Source organism: Pseudopipra pipra, chromosome 8 (assembly GCF_036250125.1).
Source record: "Pseudopipra pipra isolate bDixPip1 chromosome 8, bDixPip1.hap1, whole genome shotgun sequence".
Lineage (NCBI taxonomy): Eukaryota > Metazoa > Chordata > Aves > Passeriformes > Pipridae > Pseudopipra > Pseudopipra pipra.
In genome coordinates this window covers 3,790,706-3,806,177 of record NC_087556.1, presented here as the reverse complement: position 1 = coordinate 3,806,177, position 15,472 = coordinate 3,790,706, and the positions used below count along the sequence as shown (strand labels likewise).

Sequence of the window (15,472 nt, the reverse complement as noted above, 5' to 3'; positions counted from 1 at the left end):
GCTCACTTAAGGCTGTTTGATGCCATTTACAAGGGATGGAAGATCTGTTAGTTCAGCTAGCTGGAAAAATGCATCCCAAAACAAAAAGCCACATTTAGTTTGGAAGGTTTTCTTAGTTCTCCCAGGGAGAAAAAAAGCTGTGAAATTGCCATCAAAAGCCTTTGTTATTTGAGCTTTGTGAAGAGCTAACCAGTTTTCCTCCCAGCACCCCCTCTGTTGGGCACTGCTGTGTCCTCTTTGGGGCACTGACTCTTGCAGTGGCCACTGGTAAAGTCTCAGTTGCTGCTCTGTAAATTCTGGGTAGTAGAAAGAAACTTGGGCCAGTTCCACAGGTGAAACCAGACCTGCCCAGAACGGCCCACAGAGGAGGAAAACCACAGAGCCATGTGTTCTGCCTCCTGATGGTCATAGCCAGGTTACTATGGAGTAAGTTTTGGCTGAGTAAGGCACCTGATTCCCAATCCCTGTAAGGATTCCACGGGTGCCTGGCAGACCACCCCTCTGTTTGTGTCACTGCTCCCAGTGAGGATTCACCCCACATGGCCATGTTGGAACACACACTTCTTGTCATTCCTATTTTTGTTAAGGGAAACTTGCCAGAAAATCTGATGAAATGCAGATGCCATTATTTTTTTATATATATTGTTCTGGCATGCGAGCTAGCTTGGGAACGTGAATAAGCATGTTTTTGGATCCAACTAGGTTAAAAGCTTAGCATCCAGCTGACACATCCACATATGTAACTTATGGAGGCTGTGAACTAACGCTTTGCACATCTGAGGTATGTGGAAGGAGATCCTTGATGCTAATAAGCATGTCATGTTTCCGTTCTCAGCACATTCGCCTGCAACAAACACTTCCTCGTGACCCTGGTCTTCCTTTGATCCCTAAGCTGTAACTCCCTGGCCTCCCATTCCTTCATACACCTAACTTCCCATCTCCTCCTGCGCTGCACTACACCAGTCATTCCTACCACCATCAGTGTACCAATGGGAACACCGCAATATGCCCAGTAATTAACTGGTAACTCCATATTTCCACATGGGGGAGAGAAGAGGAGGAAACAGCACAAGGAGACCACAGTCAAAAAAATGCACTTTAAAAGCAATATTGTTGTGGCAACGTTCAGTTCATCAGGCCCCTGAAAGTGCATCTCTGTTAAATAGTTCATTTCTCAGTATACTACTGTGCATTTGCTTTTCTGTTTGTACTGGTTTTGGTTTTCCTGGGGAATAGTGATAGCCTATAAATGGGCCACATGGACACAGCACAAATGTTTGATTTCTCATGTCAGAGATGTATCTCCTTACCTCTGACTTCACCTCCTGCTCAAGAGCACCTTAGCACTGACATAACATCCTGTTTTCTCCTGTCAAACAGGGCTTCACAGAGATTATATGAATGGCAGCCACTCACAAAAGCCTTTCCCAACCATGGGGTCTCCATCTTTTAGTAGCACAGCCCTTAAAGTGTCCAACCTTCTTCAACATTAAACAAAAATTAAAAAATAATAATGACAACAACACACCCACCTGGGGCTGTGCAGCCCAAGACGTCGGGGTTGCAGAGGTGCTGGGGAATATTCACAGAAATCCCACTGCTGTTATTGAAGCCCAAGACCCTTTTCAGGGAGTCAGCTGAGACATCCTGAACCAGCACAGGCACTGCCCAGCTGCTTGCCTTCCTAATTTCTCTGGAGCGGGATCTCCTCAGAGGCAAGAGGGGACAGCTGGGCAGGATCTCACATGACAAAGCAAACCCTTTAGCAAACACGGCAGAAAAGAAATGGAGGTTTTTTTATAGACCCTCCTCAGGATCAGAGGTTAGTGCTGACTCTGGGGTTTGCTTATAACCTCAGCACTACAGAGCCAAGCATTAAGACACAGACCCACCACCTCACACTTTCCACTGCCTTCCTTCCTCCTTCCTTCACGGAAGCCTGGATAAACTATTCCTTGAGGAAGAACGAGAACAAGCCTACAGACCTCATGTGGGCAAGTCCCTTGCATAGCCTGAGGCCTCTGCCCTCTTCAGTCCCAGCCCTTGCTTCAGGTTCTTTGAGCCAGAAGTCCGGGTCACTCCAAAAGGCTGAGGAATATCTCAGACTATTCCTCCAGCCCTGATTCACACTGTTTGTTGCAGCTGTTATAGTTAACCCATGTCTTCTTTCCTCCATCTCTGCACTACTGTCTGTGTCTAAACTGCTATTTCATCCATCTCTTTTTCAGGGGGAAGATGGGCTTCCAGTCCAAGGCTGCTGGAATAAGGTAAAATAATCTTGGAAATGCTGCTGTGCTGAGTTGGCAGTGCTGTGTGTTCTGCTAGTGTTTTCCAATGAGTCTGGTTAAGAGCAAAAGAGGTGTGGAGGCATGGATGGGATTTCCAGGACTGTACCCCTGTGCTGGTTTAAAGGTAAACCAGCAGAGGAAATGAACTCAACTCAAAGGAGAGATTATAAGTCAGAATAACAATTTAATAAAATACTACAATAACTACGATTATACAGACAAACAGTTGGTTTTAACCCACAAAACCCAAATGTATAACCCAGCACCCTGGGGCATGAACAGAGTGGTGTTCGTTGGGCCCCCTGAGTCCAAAGTAAAAGGAGAGGGAAAAACCTGTTGGTGAGAGTGCTGTTGCAGTCTGGTTGAGAGCGGTGATCTGCAGTCTTCCTCTGGATCCCACGAGTGGTTAAAAAAGTCCCAAGACTCCAAGATTATCTATCCTCAGGTTCAGGCAGGAATGCCCAGTACCTCCCTCAGGGCGGGGAGTTCCACAGTGGGTGCAAGGAAAGGAGCATCGTCCTATCTCGAAGGCCTCTTAACACCCAGTTTATAGCCTGAGGAGTCAGGGCTGCTCTGGGCAGATGGTGTAAATGGTCTTTTGATAACAGTTTTTGGGAAATGGCATGGAAGGCTGTAGAATACACAGTTTTGGGTTACACCCATACAGTGATGAACTGGTCCCAGCTGTTCTAACCAGGACAACCGCTGAAAAGCAGCAACCAAAACTCCTCCTTGTTTGCGTATCACGGTACAGCTCTATCTGCTACAAAGGAGAGAACTATATGTGTGGCCTTTGAGCTGCCTGGCCCCAAAGTGCTCTAATCCTTACACAAAGATGAGATTTCCACATGGATTCCCTCAGACCCCCTGGGGTCTGGCCCACCTTCAGCACCTGTTGTGGGTGTAAATGCCAGGTCCTCAAGCTGCAATGGTGGGAAGATGGTGGACGCAGAGTCAGCCCAAGCTGAACCTCCCACCCTCACTCAGGGAAGTGAAAAGGATCCCTGCTGAGATTCCCATTGCTCTTCCTCCTGGAGCCAGCTTCTCTAATGCTGTCCTTCCCTCCACGCCCTGTGAGCTGGCATTAACACTTGGTATTGAGTTGTCACTAACACTCATTTATGTTTTCTTTTGCAGTGATGATTCTAACCTGGACTGGCCTGTGTGTGTTACTGTACATAGGATATTTATTTTTATACAGTGTTCTTCTCCAAAATGCCAAAAGTTATGCATTTTTACAAATTATCAAAAAGCTGCATATTTTTTTGTACAGAAAATACTAGATTTTTTCCCCCTGTTTGTCAGTTCTCTGTATGATTCTATGTCTGCATTATGCTTGTTTTGTCATGGAGTACAGCTGTAATATTTACATGATACTTGTGCACACATGATGAATATAGGAACTTAATAAATTATTACATTAAAGATGCCCGAAGGAACTGCCCTGTATAGATTTAAAGGTCATTTTCATTTTCCAAGCTGGGTCATTCAAGAATATTTCAAAATGTTATGTATTTTTTATTAAAGTGAAATATAAATAGTTTTGTTGTGACTGAAGTAAAGTGTTGCTGAAAAACCTGCTGGTAGTCACCGTGCACTGGGAACGTAAAGACTCCATGATTTATAATTATCCTCACATGGGCTGGAATAACGCTCATGACAATGAGCCTTGGCTGGCAAGAAATTCTAACCCCTTTCTAAATTGTAGGCGTGCAAGTAGCTCAGTGAAAACCTCATTTAAAATTAAGCATAACGCAGCATTCCTCGATGATATCCTAATGAATGTTTGTTAGAGAAATCAATCCACATGGCTTTTCAAAACATTAACCAAAGGTCACATGCAGATTTGCAGTGTGCCATTACAATTTGCGTCTGTACATCTTAATTATCCGTCCTGACCTACCCTTGTTGATGTCTCAAGTCTAAACTACCCAGAAAGGAAAGTACTGCCAGGCTAAAGTGACTATCACAATATGCTTTCCTTAGAAAATGAGTGGAAGCCTAAATCCATTCCCTAAAACATGTCCACTGGCATTGGCCCTTCACGTAGGGGGAAAGGCAGTGGGCAACCCAGGAGATTCAGGGGGAAGCCACCATGTTTAACGATCCCAAGGGAGAAACGTGAGTGGTGGTTCATTAGTGAGCCTGATCCACTCAAGTCCTGCTCTTTGCATGATGCTGCCACTGAGGCAGGAGTTGGGCTTCTCCTGGCTGCAGCTGTGCAAGCTGGAGTGGTCCCCACCACCACCCCTTCTGTACTCGGCTACGCTGCTCAATTATTCATCTGTTCATAAACCATTCGTTAGTTATTTTCCAGATGATTCCATACAGTCTTTTAGCACCATCAGAGTCAAGTGATGGGGTATAAGGGATGTACTTCCCTGGTACACAGGGACTGCCCAAGGAACCCAGCGCAGCCCCTGACTGCTGCAACCCATCTGTCACCTCACCCTTTCAGAAATTTATTGAATTTCATCTAAAAACCAGTGAGGTTTCTCTGCCTGTGTCCCCTCCCTCCCCACCCCAGAGGCTGTTCCGGCTCAAGTGCTCTCGCGGTTAGGAAACTCCTTGCAACTTTCAACCTAAACTAATTCATGGTATTTACAACCATTTCTTCTCATGCCAACATTGTCCTTGGGATGGAACTTTTCCATGCATGATGTTTTTGTGAGATGCTTGGAGTACTGGAGCTGAAATGGCACAGAAGGAAAATGAACCACAGAGCCATGAGGGATTCTTGTTGGTTTTGTCAGTAATAGCTTTCGTTAATATAAGCCCCAGCTCCCTGTTACAAGGCTTTGCAGCTGTGGAGCTGAGCTAATTGGAACAGCCAGTGTTCCAGTCGTGTTTTAATTGCTCACCTGTTAAACAAAGCAATTCCTAAAGACCCAGATGGGTACATTGGGGGTGCTTTGGGTTTGGGAGTTTGTAGCAGCAGTGAATTTCTACTCTGATCTTGAAGCATTCAGCTGCAAGGTAGAATGTTTGAATGCTTCTAAAAATGCTGGCTATCCTTAATCCTCGAAAACTTACAGATCCCTAAGAGAACCTGCCAATGCTTCCTGTCCCCTTTGGTTTCTGTAGAGTGTTTTTGTTTTGTAGCTGGTATTTGTGATTGCACTGCATGGAGTTGTTGTTGCTTGGTTTTATCTGATCCAAAAGCAAAGTGCACGTCTGTAACGTTGCCCTGGCACAGCTACTGAAAGGTCAAGGACTTCTGAGGTGATACTGTACCTGTTTTATTTCTTGAGCTGTTTTTTGACTGATACATTTGTGAGAAAGCTCTTGCCTGAGGTGCAGGAGGCCTTGAAATGTAGTTGCCAGAACTCTTGAAAGTACCTGACTTGTGTCAGCAAAGACTTATCTGTTTCTGGGGGAAATGTGTAAGGTACCCGCTCACCTGTCCTAAAGGCGGGAACGTGGTGGCAAATGTTCCCTGCGGTTGCTGCAGCCACAGCCTGGGATTTTAACTGAAGTAGATGAGTGAACATTTTGGATTGTTCTTCCTACAGCCCCCGTACTAACACAATCCCATTAGCCACTGGGATAGACCGAGGGTCAGTGACACCACACTGATCCGCTGCTCTTCCCAAACCTGAGCACTTTGCATGTCAAGAGAAACCCAAACGGTGGCAGTGGGGTTTGCACCACCCCGAGTGTGACAGTTTCCTTTCAGGGTTTGTCCCTACTAAAACCTGTAACCTGATTACTGTTGATTCTGCCTGTCTGTTTTCACATGAAACACTTTGTCTGCCACTTCAAGGGTCAAACTCCTTGGCTGATAGCCAGAAAGTGAGTCTGAGGGTGGAGAAGCTTGAGAAATGGCAGCAGAGTGAAAGGAGAAGGAGGACCTTCCTGAAGATTTGCTGGAGATGTTTTGCAAGTTGCCTCCCTGGAGCCTGGGAAGAGTTGTTGAGCTGCGCACCAGGAATGTGCCTGCTTGGGGCTGCGGGAGCTCGGCATGCCAGCGCTTTCTGCTTTGCTCTCTCTTCTCCCAGAGGCCAGAGGCAGGGGTCGAAAATGACACCATTTATATTCTTTTCCTTTGGTCATTTTCGCTTCATTCGACTTTTGTGGTCAGACTCTTCAGATGAAGAATTAAGCTCGTTTTCCAGCAGCGGCTGCATAAATGAGTGCAAGACATAGACAATATTTCTGGGGGGGGGAGGGTAATCCTTTGATCTGAGAGAAATCTTTCTTGAACGATTCTCTTTAGGAGAAGCAGAGAACCCCCCGTGTTCTGCTCAGAGTGCTGCTCAGAGAGGACACGATCACACTTTTTGCTTTTGTTTCTGGTTACCAGGTGACAGACTTCCACCTGTATCACTGATGATTCCATCTTTAACCTTTTCATCACAAACTTTCTTCTCCTGTGAAATTATAAGGAAATGACATTGTTTTTTGGGTATTTTTTTTAACTGCTCTGGATTTTGAAGGCATGAACTATGTGTTCAAAGGAGGCAAATGTGGAGTGTGGAAAAAGTCTGGTTTCACTGACTAATTCCTTTGCTTCCTGTACTTGTGCTTTGCTCTCCACTGCACACACTGGATGTACTTTGTCTGGAGTCCTCCAGAAATGTTTTCTGCTGGCCCATTAAGGCCCTTTTGTGGGTATCTCTCCGCAGACGTACTTCCAGATGGAAAATAAGGATCACAGAGGTTCAATTCCACTGTTACATGTTTTAATGCATTCACTGAAGGGAAATAAAGATTTGGCAAAGTACTGAGGGCTTCGGAGGATGTTTCCCAGCTGCCTGAAGGGCAGAATATACAATCCTGGATACCTCCTACCAACTGCAAACCTGGCATCCCTTCCTCAGCCCCTGCTGCTGAAGATTAAATTCTGTTCACATGTAAGCTCTAGTGTCTTGCCACCACAGCAATTTATTAAAAAAACCCCAAACCTAAAATAAATAATTAAGTATGTATCTTATGAACGTGACTACTTCCCTGAGTGCATTGGGAATCCCGTTTGCCCAAGCACTAAAACGCACATTTAACTTTGATTCCCTGTGATTCCCGCTGGCCTAAATGATGCCATTTGCATACTGAAGTACTCTGGTGAGCCAGGGCCATTGTCATTAGAGCTAATGAATTATGTTATCTGAGTCATTAGGCAGAATTAAACGATAAGCAATTCTTGTTACAGTTCAGAAAGAAAGAGCTGATTTCAAGCTCAAAGGGATGTATTTAAACCAGAGCAATCCCAGATTCAAACGCCCTTTGTTAGCACTGGAATCATCCTGACCTTCTGATAAGGACACCTGTACCTGACACCCACCTCCTCCTGCCAACGCACAGGAAGTCTACTGTTAAAATAATTCCAGGTTTACAAAGATTGGGGGGAAAGTCCTACTTTCAGTTTCATCTGAAGGATTGCAGGGTTTTTTCTTAAGGCTTCTAACAGATGTATTCAGTGCATAGAGTAACAGGGGAAGAAATTGTTTCAGTTAGGAACTAGACTGGTGGAAAGGTTAATTTATTTTATTTGTATTTTTTTTATTTTTACTTTTTCTGGGGGGGAGGGGGTTGGAGGGAGAACCTGACCAGAACTGCAGGCGGTAGGTGTGCTTTTTTCCTTCTTTTTTATTGAAAACATTTATATATATAATTTGATAATGTTACTTTTACTGTTCTTTTTACTAATGATTTTTGGGGGCAATTTGTTTGCTCTGTTGTGTTTTCTTCTAGGTATATTTTTAATGGGCTTTTAGAATAAGTGTGTAAAAGTTCCTCACCAAAAATATCCTAAGGACATTTCTATCGTCTTTTTTTTTTCTCCCTAAGTTCAGTAGTAAAATGGTGCTTTCCACAGGCAAACCAGTTTTCAGTGGGGATAAACATATTCCCACAGGCCACACCGAGGGACCAGGTACCAGTGACCTCTCCCAGACAAAACAGCTCTCTCCACACTCTCCATTTACATTTACAAAGATGAAAAGGGCTATGTGAGGGACCAGCCGACTGGAAATGGTCCCCTCCCACCTCGGGAAGCAGCTGGTCTAGCAAGAGCTGCTGTGTCCCCTTCAGCTGCATTCTACAGCCGGGCTAGAAAGCTCGTTAAAATTAAATTAAAAAGTCATGTTTATTTGAAGATGGCAAGTTCTTGGAGGGTACCTGCTACGGTATTGCTGTCTCTTGGTATTGTTTTCCCTCCTCGGAATCCAGCAACACACTCAGGCTCAAGCTTAGCTTTAGGCTGTGCTTCACCCTGAGCCTATCTGCAGATGCTTTGCTGGATGAGGGTCTCCCCTTCTTTTCCATATTTTTTTGTGGTTTGTTTTTTTTTTTTTCCCCTTCTCTTGTTTGTGTCCCTATTGCTTCCAGATGTTTTTGTCCTGGACAAAGTAGTTTCCTCCCCCCTGCATTTTCAGAAGATCTCTGTTGGTCGCATTTTGATAATTTTCTACTCACTTTTATTATCAGTCCTTCCTGCTATCCTTCTGCCCTCCATGTAGGCCTGCTTTGTTAAACATTTTGATCTGATGAGAACATCATGGCAAAACATGAATTAAGATTGTAGAAGTTTGTTGATATTTTTTAGAGTTGACTATAAAGCTTCTACTGTTTAAAACACACGGCAGCAAAACCAGTGTAGCTTTGTAGCTTTCTTATGATCTCTGTTTTTTTTTTTGAACAGACTCATTCTGAGTCTGAATATTGCAAATTTTTTTTTTCACGAAAAACGTGCTAAACTTTTGTTTTTCCTGCAAAACGTGAGTTTGTTGAACTGCTGTTGCAAGGTTTAGTAGGTTAGACATTAATGACAGGTGTGAGAGGACTGGTTGTGGAGCCTGTGGAGTGCAACTTACACGCTTGCTTTCCATTGTACGCCGTTTGTTGGTCTGTTGTCTCTGGTGGGGGTTTGCTGGGAGTGTGAAATTCCGTTTTGTGATAATTCCATTGGGGTTTTTTTCCACATTTGTGTTTCAAAGCGTTGCTTCAGTAAATCTTCCCTTTTGCTCTCCTGCAAAGATTTGCATTTACCCTGATGGTGCACCCCGCCAGCAGTGCCACAGACCGAGCAGTTTCACCCGTTTTTTGAGCCTTCCAAAGGAAGTGTGCCATCTCCCTAAACTCCACAGCCTTTTCTGCAGCGGGATGATGTCCATGAAAAGGAGAGAGGCAGCAAGACTGTGCAGGCCACCATAAGGAGACTCCTTCTCTGAGCCTGGTCCCTCACCATTCACTCATGACCTGCCCCATCACCACTCCTTTTGCTGTGTTATTGTTCTCCCTCACCAGTCAAAGGCAGAGAAAACATTGTCATGGTCATGTTTGGCCCAGCCCCAGAAGGACTGAGATGACCTCCTGGATGCAGGGAGGAACCATTCTCATGGCTCCAGATGTTGGGCAGTGCAGGGATGGGAGGGAGTTCCTGATCCTGGGGGATGGGCTGCAGATGTCACGGCTCTCCCGCTGGCAGTGCCCGAGTTCCAGGCCACACTCCCACTGCGTGTGTGGAGGTATTGCTCCTGATGCCCTGGCTTGCAGGAGTGTCCCCCATCCAGGGCAGTTCGCTTCACCAAGAAGTCAAGTTGTTGACCCTTGACAGGGTCCTCAGAGCAATAGAAAACCCCTCCCTGATTCCACCTAGAATGCTTGTGTCATTGGCACTGCTCGTGTTTCTCATCTGTACATCAGCTGGACACCAAATTGACCTAATCCCTGCAGGAGAATGATTTCTGAAGCAACTTTATGTTGTTACATATCTGGTTTCCTTGAATTTTACAACAGAGATTTTACTTTTGTTTTCCCTTTGGTGGCATAGACTGTAGAATATTTATTATAGCTGTAGTAAAGTGATGATTTATGAGTAGACCTTGACAGGGCATTGTTTCTGTGTTTCTCTTACAAACACTGATTAATTAAGATGTTTAAATCTGAATACACTTTTTACACTTTTTTTTTGTTTTGTTTTTACATTAAACTTTTCAGCCTGTGTATTGAATATCCAGTGTTATTTGGCATTCATTAATGTGTGTGCTGTGTATACTTTGTGTTACCAGGAATTTTTACTGTCATTGTGCTGTTTCTAAGACATTGTTTCAACTCCTTTTGACATAGTTTAGCTATTTGGAATTTTTTGGCCTTCCAGACAATTCTGCACTAAATAATTGCTAGAATGAAGAGAACAAAGGGCTGTTCTTTCCCACAAGCTTTTCAACCTCAGCAGGAGCTTCTTCAGCCAAAATGAGCATTTGATTTTCTTCTTTCACTTTTTCCTTGTCAATATGACAACATTCTTTTGTTTTGGTTTTCAATCCTGGGAATTCTGAATTCCATATTGGCCATTTCTAGCAATATTTTAGAAAAACAGAGATAGCTGTGCCATAAGGAGTTACTGATCATAACAGAATTGAAATACTGTAATTATTTTGGGGTTGTTAGTAAGTATTTTTTCCACTATTAAGTTTTTAAGCAAATCTTTTCACAGTGTGATAAAATATTAAAAAGACACTAAAGGACTAAGCACTCAACATGAGGAAAGGGATTCAGGTAAATGATTTCCATCCATAGGAATGAAAAATAGCTTAGGAATTTTAATGTCAGAAGAAATGCTGGGCTTCAGTTACCCATTTCCTGTGTCCATTAATTAATCCAGTGATTTTAATGAAACCACACCTGGCCTGGAAACTAAGGGCACACTTACAGGACTCACTGAATCACTCCTCAGTAGAGTGATTTATCAGATAACGAAACTAGTGCTGATGTTGTTCAGAGGTGCTGGTTTATACTGTGATAAAAACTGCTCCGCAGAGCTGTATGTTGCTATTCTAAATACCTCAGCCTAGTAATGACATCAGGAGAACAAAGATGCCAGGAGCAAGTTAGTTTGGGGAATGGACTTTTGGAAAATCAAAGGAGAGCTAAAAAACAAGCAGGAGGCAATGAAAAATGTCTCTGGCTGGGTAGTTGTTGTAATGGTAAACATAATATGTGAAGTGTCATCCTATTGTTTTCCAAGAGGAGTCTGATGAATTGCCCGTGCCTTCTGTTGAAGCTTTACTCCTTCGTGTCAATGTTTTAGTGAGGTTTCTGTTTTAATTTATAAATTAAATACATACGTACATATTCCAGTACAGTCTGCATTTGTTACCTGTGATGTACATACCTTCTTCTCCCTTTTATAAAAACCCCTGTTTATGTACAATTAGTTTCTGTCTTTTGTAAATGACACCACATGCAGATCCATAACCCATAAATGCACATACAGGTGAATTCCCTTCCCATTTGGGGTTTTAGGCTCATATCCTGAGACAACCACGCCATCTGCTGTTTGCCATCAGGCCCGGGAACTATGGAACTCGGTGGGAAATGTCAACCGATTTAGCAGGGCAGAATTCTCCAAAGTACTGTTGTCACTATGAAACTGGACAGCTGGAGAGAGGACAGAGTCCTTCCCAGTGCCTGGGCAAAGGGAAAGGCAGCAACCCCAGCTGAGACACAGTGCTGGACACTGGGGAATGTGCTTGAGAGAAAGGCAGCCTGAGCCCTCCCATGGCATGAACAGCCTTACTGGAGCCCACTCTTACAGTGTTAATTAATGTCATAAAACACAAAGCCACACTAATTGTGGAACTGAGAGGGCAGGGGCAAAGAGGGGAGAGAGGGAAGACCAGAGGAAAGTAGAGACTGACTCTCTAGTCATGCCCACGCTAAAATGATCATAATTATCAGCCGTGGGTATTGTCTGTCTTTCCTCAAAGCAGACAGAACCAAAGAGAAGGTGTCCATCCATCTCTCCGTTGCCCTCGGCTTAGGTGTACATCCCCTCCCTCCCCTCCTGCTCTCCTGTGTGCCCGGGTGTGTATCTCTGTGAGCCCAAATCACAGTGGTGGTTCCTTGGAATGAAAGCCATGTGCTGAACAACCATTAGCTCCTGAACTGACAGCAAAAGCATGTGCTTTGCTCCTGACCTCCTCTGGGTACAGATACAATGAGCCTTGGAGCGCAAGGCAAACCCCTCAAGGATCTGGATGTTTAGCAGTGACCGATGCATCAAGTTATTTAGGAGAACAGACATGTTTCGATGCTCCAGCTTGGAATGGAGAATGCGTTTGAAACTTATGGCTTTTATCATTCCTGAAGGCTACAAGGTCACTCTTGCTTTATAAAAATGATGGCTCCTGGATGTGTATTGCTGTACCCTGGGAGAGTAGTGAAATCTTGCACTGGTGCAATAAATAAACGTTCTGGAGGTTTGCTGTGTGCTGCCTCAGACCCAAGGGTAGGCTTGTTTCAAGGCGTTTTCATTTATTTATATGTCACAGTTGAGATTTTTTTCCCCCCTATGGGCTCTGCAGTTAGCAGGAAAAGTAGTTAATGAAGTAAATTGTCTTGTTTTAAATCAAACTCAGGATCAATTATGAAAGCAGACAAACAAGCAGTGCTGTGCAGTCCTGCCCTGTGAAGCTTCTCTGAAAAGAACTTGGAGCTTAATGGTCCCATCCAGGGAGACGATGTGCTTGTTTGTGCCACCAGAGGAGAAAGGAAATGTGTGTCACTGCTCCAAACTGCACCAAAGAGTGTGACTGCGAGGGGACAGACATCTCTGCTGGCACAGGAAAATCGATCAGATATAAGACCCCTTTGCAACAACTGTGAGAAGCGGGAAATATGATTTATTTTGTATGTGAAATGCCAGTTTGCTAAGGATGTCCCCTGCAGTACAGATCTGGAGTTTCCATAATTCTGAAAGATATATTTGTAAATCTCCATTAGACCAAAAAAAAAAAAAAAAAAAAGTCATGATTATTGTGATTAAACATGACTCAGATATTTGTATTCGATTAATATTTTTACTTACATGACTAAGGAATAATTAAGACAATGATCTCTGCAGTCTGCATTGCTGCATTTAAGGACAAGTAACAAGGATTAAAACCTGCTTTTAAATAACAAGGATGAAAATGCATTTTTGATATTTTTTTAAGCTAATAACCAGCATTAAACTTTGGAATCAGTTGGTGTTTGGGCAGGAAGGACCTCTCTCACTGCTTACACATTATAACTAATCTGTGACTGCAGCTAGTGAGCCTACTTTATACACCATATGTTAGAATCTGACACACACAAAAATGTTAAATTCTGAAGGATGTGGGATGGTCTAATTTTAAAAATGCTACTTAAAAGAGAGTTCTCCAGAAAGTTGGGATTTAGCTTTTCTGGCTCATTGTGCCCACCCTAGCAGCATAACAACCCCATAAGCAGTATGGAGGGTGGAGGAAGGGTTAAAAAGGGCTCAAAGAACTCCTTACAGAAGTACAGAGTATTTGCAGAACTTGGTTATTACATCTGTGCTCTGCTGCCACAATATTGACACACATCAGCTTTGATCGTGTTTGTTTATCCCAATGACAGGGCAGCGCTTGCACTGGTTGATCGAATTCCTGGATTATATACTCCCTTGAAACAGAGCTTTTGGAGCACTTGACGTTCCTGCCCTGCCAGGGCGACCCTGGACACCTGCCAGCCTGAGCGAGAGTGAAGCTGTAACTCCTGGTGCCAGAGCTATGAAATATTCATTACAGTGTTTGAGATGTAACAGCTTCTGGCCCAAAATGAGAGTGCCATAAACAGGCTGGTTCTCCCATAGCTGGGGAGTCAGGCAGTCAGCACTCTATAAATGCTCCTCCGATGGATCTGTTGTTTATTTTGACAAAGTAACAGATTGTATTTGCGCTCGGAAGGCAACCGGCAGATGGTCTTTGCAGAACCTCGTGAGGGCAGGCCCCGCTCCTGCTGAGTGGGGAAAGCTCTTCAATCCGGTGCTGCGCGTTTTTCCCTCGCACAATGTTAGTTAGTAACAGTTCTTCCCTGAACAACCAGGGATAAATGGCCACAACACACAGCTACTGTGACCAAAAAATAGGTCTTTTAGCTGCTGGTTCCAAAAGTGTGGTTACTGCAGAGCAGTTCACACGTGTGGTAACTCTTCAAATGCTGCCTTGGTCTGATCTGCTAAAACATTCTTTATTCTAGTGTCACAAAGCAACTCAGAATATTCCAGGAACACTTGAAGCAACAAAAAACATCCATATAATCCTGTTAATATTTAGGTTAAGGATAGAGGCTGTATCCACTGCAGAAATAAGGAGGGGAAATAGAGTTTATGGGACTATTAAAAATCACAACAGTAGGAAAACTGGTCTATGACTGGCTTAAAGATAAAAACTGTTATATTGTGAAAATCCTTTATGTCCTCTCTCACACTTCTCCAGAATTCCCGTTTCCTCATGAAGAATGTTGTTTATAAACAGAAAAATGTTGCTGTAAACAGAGTGAGTTGTCCTAATGTTGAAAGTTTGCCTCACATAAAGACTTTTTTTTTTCCTTGAAAGGCCTCCCACACATTTGTGTTCTTATCACACAGCAACTATTTGGTGTTAAACTGGGAATGTTTTCAAAAACTTGGGATGCTTATTTTGCCTCATCGCAAATTATTTTTGATTACAAAGCTATGTATCACATGCATGATTGTGAGGGTTATTGGATGCAATTATTTGTATCTGGAAATAAGACAAATGTAAATGCTTTACTGCCTTCTTCACATGGGTTTTATGTTGTCATTTATTTTTATGCTTAGTGCTTGAAAATCTTCTTCAGATTCCTCCTGCCCTCCCAGTATGGTTCAGTACAGTGACAAGTCTTACAGGTATGTTTTTCCTTTGCTAAATTCCAAGCCTCAGCAGGGAAGATCCAGGTAAGACTTTCCACTACCTGTAAAATAAAAGTCACTCACACATGTGAGGTTTTTCTCTTATGATTTCAAAGCACCTTGACCTTGTTTTCAAAAAGAAGTGGGGAATAGACTCCAAAGCATTAATCCACAGAAATGTGTTAAAGCTCTTACTCATTGCTTAAAAAGAGGCAAGATATTTTTATTTCCAAAATACAGCTGTGTGTATGAAATGCCTTACTCAAGGTCACAGAGTAGCCCAGGAAAACACAGGTCCTCACCTCATGCCCTTTTTCTTCAGGAGATGGTGCAATCCACAATTAATATAACCTGAGGGAATATTCCATTGCTTCTTTTCCCCGCCAAATCCAATTCTATACAGACACAAAATTGTTTACTTTGGCAGAGCCAAAAACCAAACTCCAGCGAACCTGTATGGTTTTTTTACAGCAACAAAGGGAAAGCTGAAACCATGGATGACTCTTTATCACTCTGTTGTTCC

At 43.4% G+C, this 15,472-nt stretch overlaps 1 protein-coding gene and 1 long non-coding RNA gene across 20 annotated transcripts in view; one reads left to right on the top strand and one right to left on the bottom strand.

Moving 5' to 3' along the window:
* COL13A1 (collagen type XIII alpha 1 chain) overlaps positions 1-12,883 on the top strand; it is a 95,821-nt gene extending 82,938 nt beyond the window's left edge. For 6 of the 19 annotated variants that reach the window (XM_064662231.1, XM_064662224.1, XM_064662226.1 and 3 more), the window contains 2 exons: positions 2,229-2,267; positions 6,052-12,879. In XM_064662231.1, coding sequence (XP_064518301.1) covers positions 2,229-2,267; positions 6,052-6,084 — 72 coding nt within the window. In that variant the 3' untranslated portion in view covers positions 6,085-12,879. Of the gene's footprint in view, positions 1-2,228; positions 2,268-3,425; positions 3,867-6,051 lie in introns of those variants that run through there. The other 13 variants (XM_064662229.1, XM_064662221.1, XM_064662215.1 and 10 more) reach the window with 5 other exon arrangements.
* Positions 1-15,472, bottom strand: part of LOC135417780 (uncharacterized) — a 76,615-nt gene that overhangs the window by 59,608 nt on the left and 1,535 nt on the right. The window contains exon 3 of the long non-coding RNA XR_010432205.1: positions 14,325-15,011. This is a non-coding gene — a long non-coding RNA (uncharacterized LOC135417780). The remainder of the gene's footprint in view (positions 1-14,324; positions 15,012-15,472) is intronic.